The 17627-nt window shown below is 41.9% G+C and overlaps 1 protein-coding gene across 6 annotated transcripts in view; it reads right to left on the reverse strand.

Annotated features, from left to right (window-relative positions):
• KAT2B (lysine acetyltransferase 2B) overlaps positions 1-17627 on the reverse strand; it is a 69413-nt gene that overhangs the window by 42341 nt on the left and 9445 nt on the right. For all 6 annotated transcript variants that reach the window (XM_075125756.1, XM_075125753.1, XM_075125752.1 and 3 more), the window contains exons 2-4: positions 15092-15218; positions 4697-4842; positions 4012-4101 (exon numbers count right to left, since the gene is read on the reverse strand). In XM_075125756.1, the coding sequence (XP_074981857.1) occupies positions 4012-4101; positions 4697-4801 (195 nt within the window). In that variant the 5' untranslated portion in view covers positions 4802-4842; positions 15092-15218. The remainder of the gene's footprint in view (positions 1-4011; positions 4102-4696; positions 4843-15091; positions 15219-17627) is intronic.

The following is a 17627-nucleotide window of genomic DNA, read 5'->3' on the forward strand; positions in this document are numbered from 1 at the left end:
GTACATTTTTTGAGGCAAGGGCTGTCATTAACTATATGTTTGTACAGCACCTAGCACAATGGAACCTTACCCTGGCTGAGGCCTCCAGGTGTTATCACAATAGAAATGTCTATCAACAGTAGTGTGTATGTGTAACACAGTTTTCTGCTGGAAGGAATTCAGATCTGATTAAATATTTGTGGCATTAGCCTGCAAAGAGTATATACATCAACATGTTAGCGGATGTGGTGGAAGTCTGCATTTCAGAAACAAAGTCTCTGGGTTGTATCCCCCAATACTGTATGTGTACCATGTAGTCGTGGATTCATTAAACTCACAGGGTCAGACCAACCGAATCATTGGTGAGTCATACCAACACTTTCCTGTTTCTGCAAAATATAAGTTTTCACTTAAGAAAAAGAGTTTCTATTCCTTATGATTGAAAAGGCACCCTTTCACGGAAATCCATTCCAATTCTGCATTCTGGTGTCAGCAGACAGACTAAAGCAATAGCTCTAGGAGAGGCATATGCTTCCTGCAATCATCCCCATGACAGAACAATGCCAAAATGGTTTCAGGAGGTCAGCAGAGGGCAGAAACAACCCTTTCTTCCTCCTCCCCATCTCTGCAGGAGGGAGCCAAACAAGGGGTCTGCCCTCATCCCAATCATCCAATGGCAGCAGGGAAGGGTGGGACAGGCTTAGAATTCAAACTCTGTTAGATCCAAGCCATGCCCTTTGCCCCCAAGAGGGAAGAGAGGCACCAGTGGGAGCCTAAGTTCCCCCCTTTCCCTCTTCCTCACCCACACGGAGGGGGAAAGGGTGGCATACATGTCCCCATCACTCCGAGACCCACCAATGACACATCTCACTAGCAGTGCAGATGAGCATTAGTGCTGAAGACTACAGATAAAGATTTAAGGAGAGATATTGTTAACAATATTTAATTCCGGATCATGTAAGCAAAAACTTCCAGCTACTTTTGAAGTGTGGGTGGAGCTCGGAGTACTTCTATCTTACTCCTGTTTATACAGTGTGTTATTTCTTCATGAATTGCCTGTACTGCGTATACACATCACTTCACTCTTTATATTACCCCTGTCATAAATATAAAGGGAAAGGTAACCACCTTTCTGTATACAGTGCTATAAAATCCCTCCTGGCCAGAGGCAAAATCCTTTCACCTGTAAAGGGTTAAGAAGTTAAGGTAACCCCACTGGCACCTGACCCAAAATGGACAAGATTCTTTCAAATCTGGAGGGGGCGGGGGAACAAAGGGTTTGGGCTGTCTATGTGATGCTTTTGCCGGGAACAGATCAGGAATGTAAGCCTTACAACTCCTGTACAGTTAGTAAGTAATCGAGCTAGAAAATGCGTTAGATTTTCTTTTGTTTAATGGATTGTAAAATAAGCTGTGCTAGAGGGAATATATATTCCTGTTTTTGTGTCTTTTTGTAACTTAAGGTTTTGCCTAGAGGGATTCTCTATGTTTTGAATCTGATTACCCTGTAAGGTATTTACCATCCTGATTTTACAAAGTGATTCTTTTACCTTTTCTTTCATTAAAATTCTTCTTTTAAGAACCTGATTGATTTTTCATTGTTCTTAAGATCCAAGGGTTTGGGTCTGTGTTCACCTGTACCAATTGGTGAGGATTATTATCAAGCCTTCCCCAGGAAAGGGGGTGTAGGGCTTGGGGGGATATTTGGGGGAAAGACTTCTCCAAGTGGTCTCTTTCCCTGTTCTTTGTTTACATCGCTTGGTGGTGGCAGCATACTGTTCAAAGACAAGGCAAAGTTTGTACCTTGGGGAAGTTTTTAACCTAAGCTGGTAAGAATAAGCTTAGGGGATCTTTCATGCAGGTCCCCACATCTGTACCCTAGAGTTCAGAGTGGTGAAGGAACCTTGACAACCCCTTTAATAAACACTCAAAGAGAATTAAAATGTGTCATTAAAATAAACTGCCACAATTCATACTCTTACAAACAAAAAAATAGCATTGCTGCCTTAGCAAATGTTTAATGTGTGACTTAGATTCTTTTATTTTATAACAATCCAGAATTTACCAGAAAATATTGTTCATTTGACATGAAATCCTTTCAGAATAAACTGTAAAGAGAATTACCCCTCGTATCAACCCAGAGAGATTTCTTAACCCAATTAACCAAAAGGAAAACTTAAAGTGCTTTACTGCTAAAAAAGAAGTTCTGTACAAAATGTATATTTTAGGGAGTAGGAGTATATAACATTATGTACACTCATTCTTTTTTGAAATAAGAAATTTAGTACATAACATTATGTACACTCTAATTAGTCCTAAAAAACAAGGAATTCCGTTATGAAGAGTGTTATTTTACTGAGTTATGATAAGCAAACTCAAAGAAACATTTACACAGTGTGCCAGTTTAAAATAGGCTATGTAATAAAAGAGTATACTTCCCATTAAGCCACAGATTGCTTGAAAGATATTCAGGCCCTGATTCAGCATAGTATTCAAGCACGTGAGCAGTCTCATTGAAGTTAACAGAACTGCTCGTGTGGTTGAAGATAAGCACATGCTTATGTATCTTGCTGAATCAAAATCTCAGTTTCTGTGTATGTTATCTATCTATCCATGTATTCATAAAGGCACCAACTAATGTTGGTTTTCTTTCAGTTGTTTCTGCTTTGTAATCCTGGGGTGAAATCCAGGCCCCACTGAATTCAATGGCAAAACTCCCACTGATCTCAATAGCACCAGATCTCATGCGCCCTCCCCCAAGGCCTCACCCTCACTCCACCTCTTGCCACTCCCGCTCCACCCCTTCCCTGAGGCCATGCCCTCACTCCTCCTCTTTTGCCCCTGCTCCGCCGCCTCCCCCAAGTGCCTCCCTCCCACCACCGAACAGCTGATCAGCAGGACTGGCTGAATAGCAGATGGGTGAAGGGTGGTTGAACAGCTGATCGGTGGGTTCTAAGCACCCACTATATTTTATCCATGGGTGCTCCAGCCCTAGATTACCCGAAGAGTCAGTGCCTGTGATTCAAACTGAGAAAAAACATTCTAGATTACATTAAAATGTAAGTTGAATTGTAAAAATAATTCTGCAAAAACAAAGAGGAGTCCGTGTGCCACCTTAGAGACTAAAAAATTTATTTGGGCATAAGCTTTCGTGGGCTAAAACCCACTTCATTGGATGCATGGAGTGAAAAAAATACAGTAAGCAGTGTATACATACAGCACATGAAAAGATGGGAGTTGCCTAACCAAGTGCGGGGTGGGTCAGTGCTAATGAGGCCAATTCAATCAGGGTGGATGTGGCCCATTCCCAAGAGTTGACAAGAAGGTGTGAGTATCAACAGAGGGAAAATTACTTTTTGTAGTGACCCAGCCACTCCCAGTCTTTATTCAGGCTTAATTTGATGGTGTCCAGTTTGCAAATTAATAAAGACTGAGAGTGGATGGGTCACCACAAAAAGTAATTTTCCCTCTGCTGATTCTCACACTTTCTTGTCAACTGTTGGAAATGACCGATGTCCACCTTGATTGCATTGGCCTCGTTAGCACTACAAAAGTAATTTTCCCTCTCTTGATAGTCACCCCTTCTTGTCAACTGTTGAGAATAGGCCACTTCCACCTTAATTGAATTGGCCTCATTAGCACTGATCCCCCACTTGGTAAGGCAACTCTCATCTTTTCATGTGCTGTATATATATACTGCTTACTGTGTGTTTCACTCCATGCATCTGATGCAGTGGGTTTTAGCCCACGAGAGCTTATGCCCAAATAAATTTGTTAGTCTCTAAGGTGGCACACGGACTCCTCTTTGTTTCTGCTGATGCAGACTAACACGGCTACCACTCTGAAAAATAATTCAATAATTGAACTGAAATGCCCTTCCCAGGGGCTGGAGGGGAAACCATCCTCATGCAAACCTCAGATTCACCTTTGTTCAAAATGATGCAGGGAACTAATATTCACACATTGCCCAAATCCATACATGTGGACTGCAGCAGGGTCATTGTTCACAGAAATTATCATATTCTGTTTTACCTGTTCAATACTGGGCTTCTCAAAGGGGGGGCTTTCCAAAGACCCTTCTACCACAGGTTTCCCCATCTGTAAGATGCACTTCCTCAAAAGCTATCAAAAAACAAATTTATTTTTAAATGGTTAACATCTTTATATAAACACTTGACAGTCAGTGAAATTTGTACTGGTACAACATATTATTATTGAAATATTTGCTAGTACATGTAATAAACTAAGTTTGCAGCTAAATTAACTTCAGAGTTAATTGCTTCGCCCTCTGAAATGCACCAAGAAAGGCTGTTCTGAGCCTGTGTATATAGTTAAAGTAGCTTCATTGTCAACTGGCTCTTCTTCTGACTTGTAATTAAGGAAGATGCTGCTGATGGTTGGAAAGAAAACACATACCAAACGGGTGCTGACTTTGGACCAGACTCTGAAATCACTGGGAAGACTTCAGAAGTCAGGTACTGTACAACATAAGGGTAGTAGAATCTAGTCCAAAATTAAAAACCTTATTACTACCTTGGAAAAAGGAGAGCTTACCCTACAAATTGTCTAAGTCAATACAAATATAATGGTCCATTAGGACAATAAAATTAATGTAAGTACAAATGAATGAAAAATATGACAAGATGCTACATGTGTATCTAAGGTTGCAGAAATACAATTGTATGATGTTGCATATTGAGAAAAATCTTCATCTTACCTTGAACAGGGAGAAGTAAACTTGTTTTGTATCTGCATCTTCTTCTTTGTGGACACAGGTGAAGAGATATTCCACATCCAACACGATCCCCAACAGCCTATTCATTTCTTCTTCAGACACATTCTCCAGGTGAGAAACATGAGCAGCTAAACAAAATAAAAATCCAAACATTGTGAAAAAAAAATAGCTGGTAGGATGGCATTCTATGGTCAATAAGACATAATTTCAAAGACAACACAAAGGACGACTCTTGCAACCACGACCACCATTACCACTTAAACAGCACCTTTCATCAGAAGAACCTGAAGGCACAGACTCCATATGGACACTTTTTATAACCGTTTACAGCTGAGACACTACAGCACAGAGATAAGTGACTTATACAAACTCACGCAAGTCCGTGGCCATGCTGAGAACAGAACCCACAAATCCTGTCTGCTACTGCCTTACTCTACCAGCAGATTGCGCTTCCACTATTTATGTAACTCACACTAACGCAGGTTAGTTCTCTTTCTCTCTTTAGTGTCTAGGTTATGTACAGAGATAATGAGTATGCTACTGCCTCCAACCTAATGGATCTGGTCCTAGAGCTACGTAGTAGCAGCTCATGATTTTTAACTCAGGGATCCCAAGTTCAATCCCCACAGTGGCAATTTACAAGTGGCAATTTAACCAGCAATGAGAGAAAAATTCCTGCTCACAAATGAAAATTTCTTGCTTTAAACTAGGCACCAGTAAGTATGTTTCTACTTATTAGTATCAAGTTCCAAGGATTCACAGTGTGGGTCATATTTACAATGCTCCTCCTGCTGCATGTTCTACATGCCCTTCCAAGCAGAAGCTTTAGGGAAGTGTTTTTCAAATACAGGGCCATATTTACAAAAGCCAGTCTTTCCTTTTAGCACCTGCAAAACGCAAGCATAATTTTGCACTTGCAATTTCTTTGAGGCTGCAGTTTTGTAAGTGCAAAGAGGGAAATCCACTGAAAGGTGGTCTCAAAACTTTGCCTCAAAAGTACCTGCAGGAAGACAGAGAAGTTAAACCTGAAAAAAAATATTTTTGGTTCACCAAAAATGGTAAGTGGTCTTAACTGGCTCTAAGGCAAGAGTCCCTCCTCATTCCTGCCCACAACTAGCACAGTGTCTTCTACAGGTCTCTCCTAGCTCCTAGAAACTGGCTAGGGTTTTCAGGGTTATATCCATGATAAGGATTCGAAAGATGCATTTTCAATTAACAAAGACAGAACAATGATAAGCATGATAAAAGCCAATAGCTTCCATTCCATTAGATTAGTAAAATTAATCCATAAAGACTGAAGAAATTAAATTACTTTAAATTACTAAAGTTTTAAGTGGCCTGTACCTCAAATCTTCTCACCTATTTCTAGACACATGATGAATAAAAGCTCAAAAACAGCTCAGTGACTTCTGGTCTGGCCTGGTCCCCCATTGTTTACGGATTCCCCTTCCCCTTTTATCAAGGATGATGTCTTTTGACGAAACATGAAGTGAACAGACTCCTGAAACATGCCAAACTGTCTCCATGACTACTACTGCCTTTGTAGTCATCTGGTCAAAGGAGACTGTTCACATATTATATACTTCTAAATATTCAGTTTGCCCTTCATCTGTAATCATAGAATCATAGAATATCAGGGTTGGAAGGGACCTCAGGAGGTCATCTACTCCAACCCCCTGCTCAAAGCAGGACCAATCCCCAATTAAATCATCCCAGCCAGGGCTTTGTCAAACCTGACCTTAAAAACTTCTAAGGAAGGAGATTCCACCACCTCCCTAGGTAACGCATTCCAGTGTTTCACCACCCTCCTACTGAAAAAGTTTTTCCTAATATCCAACCTAAACCTCCCCCACTGCAACTTGAGACCATTACTCCTTGTCCTGTCCTCTTCTACCACTGAGAAAAGTCTAGAACCATCCTCTCTGGAACCACCTCTCAGGTAGTTGAAAGCAGCTATCAAATCCCCCCTCATTCTTCTCTTCTGCAGACTAAACAATCCCAGTTCTCTCAGCCTCTCCTCATAAGTCATGTGTTCTAGACCCCTAATCATTTTTGTTGCCCTTCGCTGGACTCTCTCCAATTTATTCACATCCTTCTTGTAGTGTGGGGCCCAAAACTGGACACAGTACTCCAGATGAGACCTCACCAATGTCGAATAGAGGGGGACGATCACATCCCTCGATCTGCTCGCTATGCCCCTACTTATACATCCCAAAATGCCATTGGCCTTCTTGGCAACAAGGGCACACTGCTGACTCATATCCAGCTTCTCGTCCACTGTCACCCCAGGTCCTTTTCCCCCAGAACTGCTGCCTAGCCATTCGGTCCCTAGTCTGTAGCTGTACATTGGGTTCTTCCGTCCTAAGTGCAGAACCCTGCACTTACCCTTATTGAACCTCATCAGATTTCTTTTGGCCCAATCCTCCAATTTGTGTAGGGCCCTCTGTATCCTATTCCTACCCTCCAGCGTATTTACCTCTCCTCACAGTTTAGTGTCATCTGCAAACTTGCTGGGAGTGCAATCCACACCATCCTCCAGATAGTTTATGAAGATATTGAACAAAACCGGCCCCAGGACCGACCCTTGGGGCACTCCACTTGATACCGGCTGCCAACTAGACATGGAGCCATTGATCACTACCCATTGAGACCGACAATCTAGCCAAATTTCTATCCACCTTATAGTGCATTCATCCAGCCCATACTTCTTTAACTTGCTGACAAGAACACTGTGGGAGACCATGTCAAAAGCTTTGCTAAAGTCAAGGAACACATCCACTGCTTTCCCCTCATCCACAGAGCCAGTTATCTCGTCATAGAAGGCAATTAGATTAGTCAAGCATGACTTGCCCTTGGTGAATCCATGCTGACTGTTCCTGATCACTTTCCTCTCCTCTAACTGCTTCAGAATTGATTCCCTGAGGACCTGCTCCATGATTTTTCCAGGGACTGAGGTGAGCTGACTGGCCTGTAGTTCCCAGGATCCTCCTTCTTCTGTTTTTTGAAGAAGGGCACTACATTAGCGTTTTTCCAGTCGTCCGGGACTTCCCCCAATCGCCATGCGTTTTCAAAGATAATGGCCAATGGCTCTCCAATCACATCCGCCAACTCCTTTAGCACTCTTGGATGCAACGCATCCGGCCCCATGGACTTGTGCTCGTCCAGCTTTTCTAAATAGTCCTGAACCACTTCTTTCTCCACAGAGGGCTGGTCACCTCCTGCCCATGCTGTGCTGCCCAGTGCAGTAGTCTGGGAGCTGACCTTGTTCGTGAAGACAGAGGCAAAAAAAGCATTGAGTACATTAGCTTTTTCCACATCCTCTGTCACTAGGTTGCCTCCATCATTCATTAAGGGGCCCACACTTTCCTTGGCTTTCTTCTTGTTGCCAACATACCTGAAGAAACCCTTCTTGTTACTCTTGACATCTCTCGCTAGCTGCAGCTCCAGGTGTGAATTGGCCCTCCTGATTTCATTCCTACATGTTAATTCTGGACTTTTATTTTTGTGAAAAAAGGAAATTTACTATTTGTTAAGGCAGGACAATGTGACTGGCATTATACTAGTCAAAGGAAATTACAGTCGCTGCTCTGAGGAGCTCACAACTTAAGAGCCCAATACTGCAAAACTTAAGCACCTCAGTAATTCTACTCACTGAAGTAGTCCCACTGAACTCTATGGCATAACCCACTTGCTGTAAAATTATTCATGTTATCCTAGGAGTGAAATATGGTTAGTACTGCGAAGGCATTTCCATCATATGCTCCTGTTCTCAAGCACTTATGACTTCAAAGAAGGAAACGCCCTTTGAGTTGAAATTCCTTATTTTTTGTCAGCTCAGAGGTGATGTTTTGTTTTGGAAAGTTTAATCAGTTCTTGGAAATCCATTGACTTCAGTGGATTTTTTACAGATGCAACTGAAAGCAGACTTTGGTGCAAGATATTGGTGCAAAAGCAGTGTTTGCAATATGATCTCTTATGTCCCTAACATTCTCCAGCTGAAAGTGAGATAGTCATCAGAAGTTATCTTCTTTAATTTAAAAATATTTTGAGTTCCAGGCAGAGTAAAATGCTTCCAATTTTGTCTTCCAACAAGATATGAAAGTTTAATACTTCCAGCTGTCAGTTCTGATTTTGCTAATGTAATGAATTTTCACTTCAAGATCAGCAGCACGTTAAAAATTGATAGCATTGTAAAAAACACATACACACGCACACCTTGGAATCGACCAACAACTAGAGCATATCAGCATTACAAGCCAGCTACATCCACTTCCTGTACAACTGCTATCAGATATATTATCTTGACTTGTGTGTGGTCATATGTCAACACAAAGTCGAACTAACCGCTATGTGATGAACCCAACAGTAAATTGCTTCAAACATATTAACAGTTTGTGTTTACCACAGATTGCCATTTCTGTATTATTGGTGTGAACACTTTTTTAAATCATCATATCAGTCTAGTGGACTGTTTAAAATTATGTTTTGGTCACCCACCTCTAAAGGGCAAATACTAAAGCCCATCTATAAAGAAATGCTTCCTTCCCTCCACTGGTACCTAATACGGAGTAACTGACCCAGAGCTGTGTAATCCCCATCAGCTGCACTATCCAATCAGTACCAGCAAGAAGGCAATTCTCCACAAGTGTGTCACTGCTTACATCCTTCTGCAGCAGCCAGTGGTGACTAACCCACAAACATCAGTTGCCATAAAGGAGAGAGTCTACCAGCCAAACAAGGTGCATCAGGGAAATGTGGTTATCCCCACATAGTAAAAATATAAAACTCATGCACAATACAGTAACTTGGTTCACAAGTAGATAGATCAAAAGACTGAGTTGAAGACCCCAATGGAGAAATCCAGATTATTCCAGATTCAGTGTGTTCTTAATTAAAAACAACTGCAGCTGTTCTGATGCTGCAGAGAGTCTGTTTTGTACGGAATACACCATAGCAGAATTTAGAAGTGCCTAAGTGCATAACATAAGCACTTTTTATCTACAGCCTCGGAGAAGTTCTGAATGTTGTATTTAATAGAGGATTCAGTGTTATTAATTCATTAATTATTAGTATTACTGAGAAAACAGAACAAATTGTCTAACTAGGATCCCAATTTGTTACTCTCTACCCTTTTAATATACCCAATAATAAATCCCAGGAACTACCACACAATATACACAGTAGGGTTTAAGACATTGCAGATTCTTCCATGAAGTTTCCCACTTTAACCCTGTGTGTACTTGACAACTTGAAATCTAAGAATCTCATTCTCCTCTCACTTACAATTGGTTTCACTTGATTTCAATTGAATTATACCTGATTTACACTGGTATAAGTGAGAAGCGTCTTTTAAATGAAGAACAGCTTTAGCCATTATTTCCGGATCTATCACCCTAAAAAGAGCAATAAACTCAAGGTCCGACGCACGCATACGAACACGTCTACAGCAGCTTGACAGAAGCTGCAAATGCTTTCTTCAGCAATCTAACAGAAAACAAATATGCACCAATATCATAAGAATGCCTAGTAGTAAAACCAGCGGTGGTGATGAAAGCTACTCAGACTTTCCTTTGGTAGATGAGCAGAACTGTTATTTCTGTTTCAGAATGTCCACACAGGTGTTTGCACCGATTTAACTAAATCGGTTTAAAGTCAGGCCTTGTTATTCCAGTGTAAATCTGTATGTGGATTGTTGTATCAATTTACATGGAATAAATGGGCTAAAGCTGTTAACACAACCTACTCACTGTCCAACATAAAACAGCACTAAACAAGGTTCAGAGTTTGGCCTATAGAGACCTCTGCCTGCTTAGTATCATGGCAAACACATCATTAAGGATTATTTTAACCTTTTATTACAGATAAAGAAAGAAGAAAAACAGTTAAAGCATTTAAAATGTTAAAATTAAAGCCATATTTAATACTTCACAACATCCCTTGTTCCCTTTAGCTGGAAAGAGTCTTAAAAGGAAAAAAAAACATATTTGACACTCTCTGTTAGATGATTTAAAGATGGTGGTAACTGTCCTTTGGGGGAAAAAGAAGTAGTTAATTCAGATGAGTTGGAATCGTTGCTGCTGCTGTTAAAGTCCAATCCCATTTTATCTCAGGTGGCCTTTGGGATTCAGCTGGAGCTGATACGGGTAATGACGTCATCTTGATCCTTCTCTCTGGCCTGATCTGGTCAGGTCATTGCTTAGGATTAGGACAAAGAAGATCCAGGAGATGGTGGGGCGTGGCAGCCATGATAGTGAAGCTCACTCCTGTAGTCAATATCTGTTCTTCTCATTTTCCCCCCAAAGTCTCTTTCTTTAAGGATCCACAAAGAGAGAGATGGGTGAAATAACCCATCCCCTCTTTATTTTATCCACCAATTAGGCCTAATATCCGGCACACCAATCCTCTCCAGTTCTACATCTTCTGTTTTTACCAAGCATGATTTTAATACAGTCCTTGAACCATATCAGTAGGCCCTTTTATTTAGCCTAATTTAGTCTGTTTGGTTCTATTGCACCTGTTTATAAAACATTCACTGTCATAGGCAAAGACTTCTCCTCTGCCTCGTGGGTGCTCGACACCCCGCCCCCGCACCACCTCTTCTCGCCCCTGCACCGCCCTCACCCCACCCTGACTTTTTCCACCCCAGCCCCACCCCCTTCCTGCCCACAAAATAACCAGAAATAAGTCTAATTTAAGCAGATATAAGCATCCACAGTCTTTTGCATCTGATTAACTAAACCTTTAATTAAGCCAGTAAAACTGAATATAGACAAGTCCTGAGTGGGGAAGAGCCTACTGTGCATTGATGCCTGGGCTCCAGTGCTGAAAAAAATATAGGCACAAAAAGCCAACACTACATTTCCTAGAATAGTAGAGAAGTTTCTGCATAGTTATTTTTCAGAACTCACTTAGAAAGAGAGACAATAGTGCAGATGAAACACTTGAAATAGAGATATCTCATGACCTTTCAGGTTTTAAAAGAATTCAAGAGGGAAACATGCTGATCAGGGTGAGAGAAATAGGAAAAATGTCTTGAGAAGTATTTCTGAACAATGTTCACTTTTCCATGTTCGGTACAACTGAGTGGTAGGTGGCACTCGTTATTTATTTCCGTTATTCCGAACAAGGCATCATCCTCGTTAGGGATAGGACTTCATCTTTCTTCACTGTGGCAGTAATGAAAAAGAAACACCGCACCAGATATGGTCTGTAATGTTTATTCAAAAGTAACAACGTACTGCTTTTCCTGATTCTCAATGAGTGACCGAAGATTTTCATAGAAGAAGTCATATCCTCAGAAGCGCTGAGCTCTTCTGAAAGGAGGTGAGCATCTTCAAATCCTACAGAAGATGTGGCTTAATGGCTCAGCACCTAACAGGATTAGGCAGCAGTGAAGAAATGCCTTCAGTATCCCAGGGCACAGTGTGAAAGGGTTTCATAACATAAATGAATTGAACTGCATATCCCAGAGGAAACAAAAGTATGCTATACTTTGAGAAGTTAAATGAACTGCCTCGCTAAACATGCTGAACTCATGTGCTGCTATAAATTTGTTATTCCTCTCTTGCATGAAAGAAGAGATTTTGAACATAAATGAAAACAATGAATAAAGAAAAGCCCAGGAATAGGTTAAACAACAAAAGAACACACAAAAAGGAGAGCAGAGAGGTAAATAAATCCTCTACAGAAATTCTGCAGCGAATAACCCCTCAAAAGATACACTGGTTTACTTTTTTAAAAAATCACCTATTGTGATGATTTTACATAATTTAACAAAATTGCTGATTTTACTGATTTGTAATTTCAGGCCATATCTACACAACCAAAACAAGTTTCATTTTAAACAGTTCTGAAATTTGTTGTGTCCCAACTGTTATTAGCAGTGTTTCTTCTTGACTTCACGGTCAGAAAAACTATGCTACAACCATGTTAAGTAATCATGTTTTAGCTTAAGTAGCCACAAAGTTTCAAACTGTCCCTGATACATGGTGGTTTTTTTCTGGCCACACTGGTAAGGAATCATTATGTTGTAACCTGGTTGGGATACAACCATGTTTCACAATGGACTTAAACAGTCGTTTCTGTAGCACAGAGGTTGTTTATAACACAGCTTTAACCATAAAGGGAGACTGGTTCCAACACAGTTTCACACAATATGGTACAAGCATAGTTCCATTTGGTAGTGTACATGGACTTTTACCGTTAGCACTGTCCAGAGACAGTCACTGTCTCATCTGTACTACAAAAATGACCATGTTGTGAGACAACCATGCTGTAACTAGGTCACCTGACAGAGGTGAAATCGTAGCATAGACAGACCCCAAATGAGGCTGTAGTTTCAGAAGAATCACAACACAGATATCAGCCACAATATTGACAACAGGGGATGGAGGTGGCAGGGGCTAAATCTGTCTTTAAAAATCCGTTTAATCTAATCTAGGACTACAAACACTAAAATGCCTTAATCTTAGTCATATGATTATTGCATAGTCTCACTATAGGTCATCAGTGAAGGTAGACTATCGAAGATATGGTGCACCACAAAAGTCATTGGCCTCCTAAAGCCTGGAAAGGACCCAAGTCAAGCATCAAGCTATCGTCCCATATCATTATTGTCGGTGTGCTTCAAGGCACTGGAGCGCTTGGTCCTACAGCACATATTACCTGACGTGGAGAGAATTTTGAGCCCTGACCGAGCCGGCTTTCGCTGAGGCCGTAGCACGTGTGACCAAGTACTTGGGCTGACCACATTTGTTGAAAATGGCTTCCAGAGAAACTTGAAAACAGGCGCTATTTTCATTGATCTAACAGTGGCATGTGATACGGCATGGCACACTGGCCTGCTAGTGAAGGTATCACAGGTCCTGCTACCTGGGCTCATAGGCACCATTGAACTGTTCCTCCACGATAGGCAGTTCAGAGTCCACATGGGAGAGAAGACGAGTGCTTGGAGATGACAGAGCAATGGGTTACCCCAGGGCTCTGTGCTTTCTCCAACCCTGTTCAACCTTTACACCAGTGACCTGCCAACAATGGAGTCACAAAAGTTCATTTACGCAGATGACATTTGTTGTGGTACCCAGCCCTGGACGTTTCACGAGCTTGACGCCACCTTGAACTGGGACATTATACAGTTAGCTGACTACTGTAAGGCTTGGTGCCTTCAGTCAAGCGTCATAAAAACAGCCTCCAATTTGTTCCATCTTCATCACGCCAGCGCAACCTGAGAACTGAAAGTTTATCTCAATGGTCAGAAGGTGAAGCATGAAGTAGAACCGGTCTATCGAGGTGTAACCTTAGACCGCACACTGAGTTACCATGCCCACCTGAAGAAGACAGCAGCTAAAGTTAAGATGCACAACAATCTTCTTAGCAAACTGGCATGTTCGTCATGGGGTGCTCAAGCTCCAACTTTGCGGACGTCAGCTCTTGCTATCTCATATTCAGTGGCACAGTCCCGTGCACCAGTTTGATGTCAATCATCACACACCAAACTGGTAGATACTCAGTTACATGCCATGTGTATCATCTCTGACATCCTGTGTCCGACTCCATGGCTTCCAGTTCTGAGCAATATTGCTCCTCCTCATATCAGACAAGAGGTTGCCACTGGCAGGTTACTAGAGAAAGTATGCGCTAACTCAAGCCTGCCACTGCACAATGGCCTTTTTAAACCACCAGCTGCACGTTTGCCTTACATTGCCCATTATGGTCTCATCCGCCACACCAGGATGTTAGGGTGGAAACACTCTCGCAAGAGGAATGGATATCTGTTATAATCCCCAACCAGTCCCTCGTCACCAACTCCACAATCTGCCCACCTGGTTTTGACCTGCCCCGTCGCCAATGGTCCCTGTTGAACAGGTTTCGGACCGGGCAAAGTCTCTGTGCCACCAATCAGTATCGCTGGGGTTTTCGTGACAGCCCTTTGTGCAGCTGTGGCGCAACACAGATGATGACGCACACTGTCGATGAATGCCTGCTGACTAGGTTCAGCAGTGGCCCAGAAGAACTGCATCACGCCACTGAAGATGCCAACGCTTGGCTAGACGACTATGCACACGCTAAATAAATAACTATAGGGCAGAGTTAAAGTTGTTTGGTGAACTAACTTTGCGTTTTCATACCATAAAAATATCTGGATTTCTTTAACCTTAATTCTACCTTTAACCTTAATTCTGGATTTCGTGGTTTGTAGCACTTGTTTTTAAGATTATTTCCACATCTCTTCCATATTTTACTCTAAATTCCTGATGCATACACCCAACCATAACTCCATCTTAATATAGTTTTTGTCTGGGAATAACAGAACATGTAATATTATGACCTAGGGTCTAAGAACATGGATTGCAAATCCAGGAGAAGCTAAATACTTACCTAGTGCATGACTACAGCTGCGACATGGTTCAGTAAGACTGACAATTGTCTGCTGCAAATCTGCCCTGGGAGGAGTAGGAGGTGGGTTAGGGTTTTTCCAGCCATTACATTTGCAAGATTCCTCAGCCTGAAATAAAAATAGACAGTTAATATATCTACCACACAACTAATGTATTTCATGTTTTCTAGAAATACATAGATATAAAGTAGAACTCATTACTTAAAAGCAGAGAATTCACAGTGATCTGTGGTGGCCCATAACTGCTTCCAGCTGGTCAGAAGATACCAGCTGAGAAAAAAGACAAGCACTCCAAACCACAGGCTAACTCCTCTACAGCAGGTCCTCACTCCAACTTTTGTGCAAAAGCAGCATTCATCTATTTGATGTGCTGGCTCCTATTGCTATATCATCTAGACACTTTTACAATTAAAACAATAAAATAAATAGGTCACCCATCTGGTAGCATCCGCATCACTGCCCTGTCTTCTCTCCTGCCGACTAGGAACCATACAACACACCACCATACAACAGACATGTGAAGCAAAACAAAATAAACAATACATCACGCAATAGAGGCGTCAAAACCACAGGTCTGAGCAAACCACCAAAACGAGGGAATTCCAGAGGCACTGGTCTCTACTAAGGAAATGCTGCTGCTTATCCTGGAAGATTTAGATCCAAATATTGATGGCAAAAGATGCCCAAAAAGAACGAGAAGTACTTGTGGTACCATAGAGACTAATACATTTATTTGAGCATAAGCTTTCGTGGGATAAAGCCCACTTCATCAGATGCAAGCAGTGGAAAATACAGTAGAAAGATTATATTCATATATGTATATATATACACACACACACACACACACACAGAACATGAAAAAATGGGGGTTGCCATTGAACATTGTTCATGTTCTCTGTATATATATCTTTTCCTACTGTATTTTCTACTGCATGCATCTGATGAAGTGGGCTTTAGCCCACAAAAGCTTATGCTCAAATAAATGTGTTAGTCTCTAAGGTGCCACAAGTACTCCTCGTTCTTTTTGCTGATACAGACTAACACAGCTACCACTCTAAAAGATGCTCAGTAAATCTTAACTAACAGGACTGATAACATGATAAGGTAGGCAGTGGGGCCTCCGGTAGCCAAATTCCAGACATTCAGGGGTGAAGTGGCAATGTTCCACTGGAATGCTAGCACTTGAGAAGCAAAGTACTTGGTACAAGAGCAGCACTGAAGGTAATTTCTTTTCTGAGTACCAGCATCAAAGCAATTAAAGACTTTCTGGATTTTCCTAACTGAACTCATATTCCAATCTGAAGACCCACCTCCAAGAAAAGCATCTCCTCTCTGCTCTATATTTAGAAATATTTGTGTACTGCACTGTAACAAGATACACAATCATTTGCTGTTCCAGGTTCTTAGTAATGAAATTACTGCATAATACTTAACAGTAACTTAAAAATAAGTGTAGTACTTCAATTTGTGGTGTTAATGTCTATCTTGTGTGTTTCATTATGTTCAGAAAAGGTATGAAAAATAAATATTTCATGTAGCTTATTCCACAAAAACTTCATTGTCTTTTGTTTTGAATTGCCTTATACCTAAGATACCAGTGCCCAACAGAGGCTGCAGCTTTTTAAGTACCAGAACTGAAAATATTAGCCAACTGTGATTAAGTAGTTCTTCAACTCCACCATTTCAAATCATGCAACCTGTGCACTAAGCACTGCAATGCCAGATCTTTGCTGGACAACACATAACATGTTTTCTCTCCATAACGTTTGAACAATCAGCATTCACTGGATATATTTGGAAGGGCTCGTGGCACCACCAGTCTATCCCTGTGATACCATATGCACGCCAAATGATAGTTTGACTGCACCCAATGTAGTCAGGCACATTAGAAGGGATGCAGAAGGTCCATGCAGCAGCTGAAGTCAACAGGCTGACTTAGAATTACCCCTAGAGGTTCCCAGGAAGCACATAACAGCACACCACCCTTGGAAAGAGGAAGTGTGCTTCTCCCTCCCCTTCCACACATACATGCTACTGTCTGGGCATGAAATGGTTGGCAGAAACGTGAGCAGCTATCTGCAGCTGAGAGGTGTATCCAGGTAGGGGAGGGAACCACTAAGCTCCCAGGTAGGGTTGTCAGGAGTCCAGTCAAAAAGGGGATCTGGCAGGGGTGCCGGAACGGGGGGCCAACGGGCCATGGCCCCATCACTTAAAAGCATAGCCCTCCCACTTTTTACCAGCCATAAGGGCGAGCGACAGGGGGGAAGGGGTGGAGAGGAGCGAGTGGGTGGTGCAGCCTTGGGGGAAGAGGTGGCACCAGGATGCATCCTCGCAGGAAGAGGCAGCATGGGAGCCAGCCACAGTTTGGGCACCAGTGGCCCCTTCAATTTTAGGGAACTTCCACCACTCCTGGACCTGGCAGTGTCCAGTCAGTACTGCTGACCAGACACTAAAAGTCTGGTTATTGGGAGTAACCGCAATCTCCCTGCGGAGAGAGCAGGAACAGCAGCAGCTGCT

Source organism: Caretta caretta, chromosome 2 (genome assembly GCF_965140235.1).
Source record: "Caretta caretta isolate rCarCar2 chromosome 2, rCarCar1.hap1, whole genome shotgun sequence".
NCBI lineage: Eukaryota > Metazoa > Chordata > Testudines > Cheloniidae > Caretta > Caretta caretta.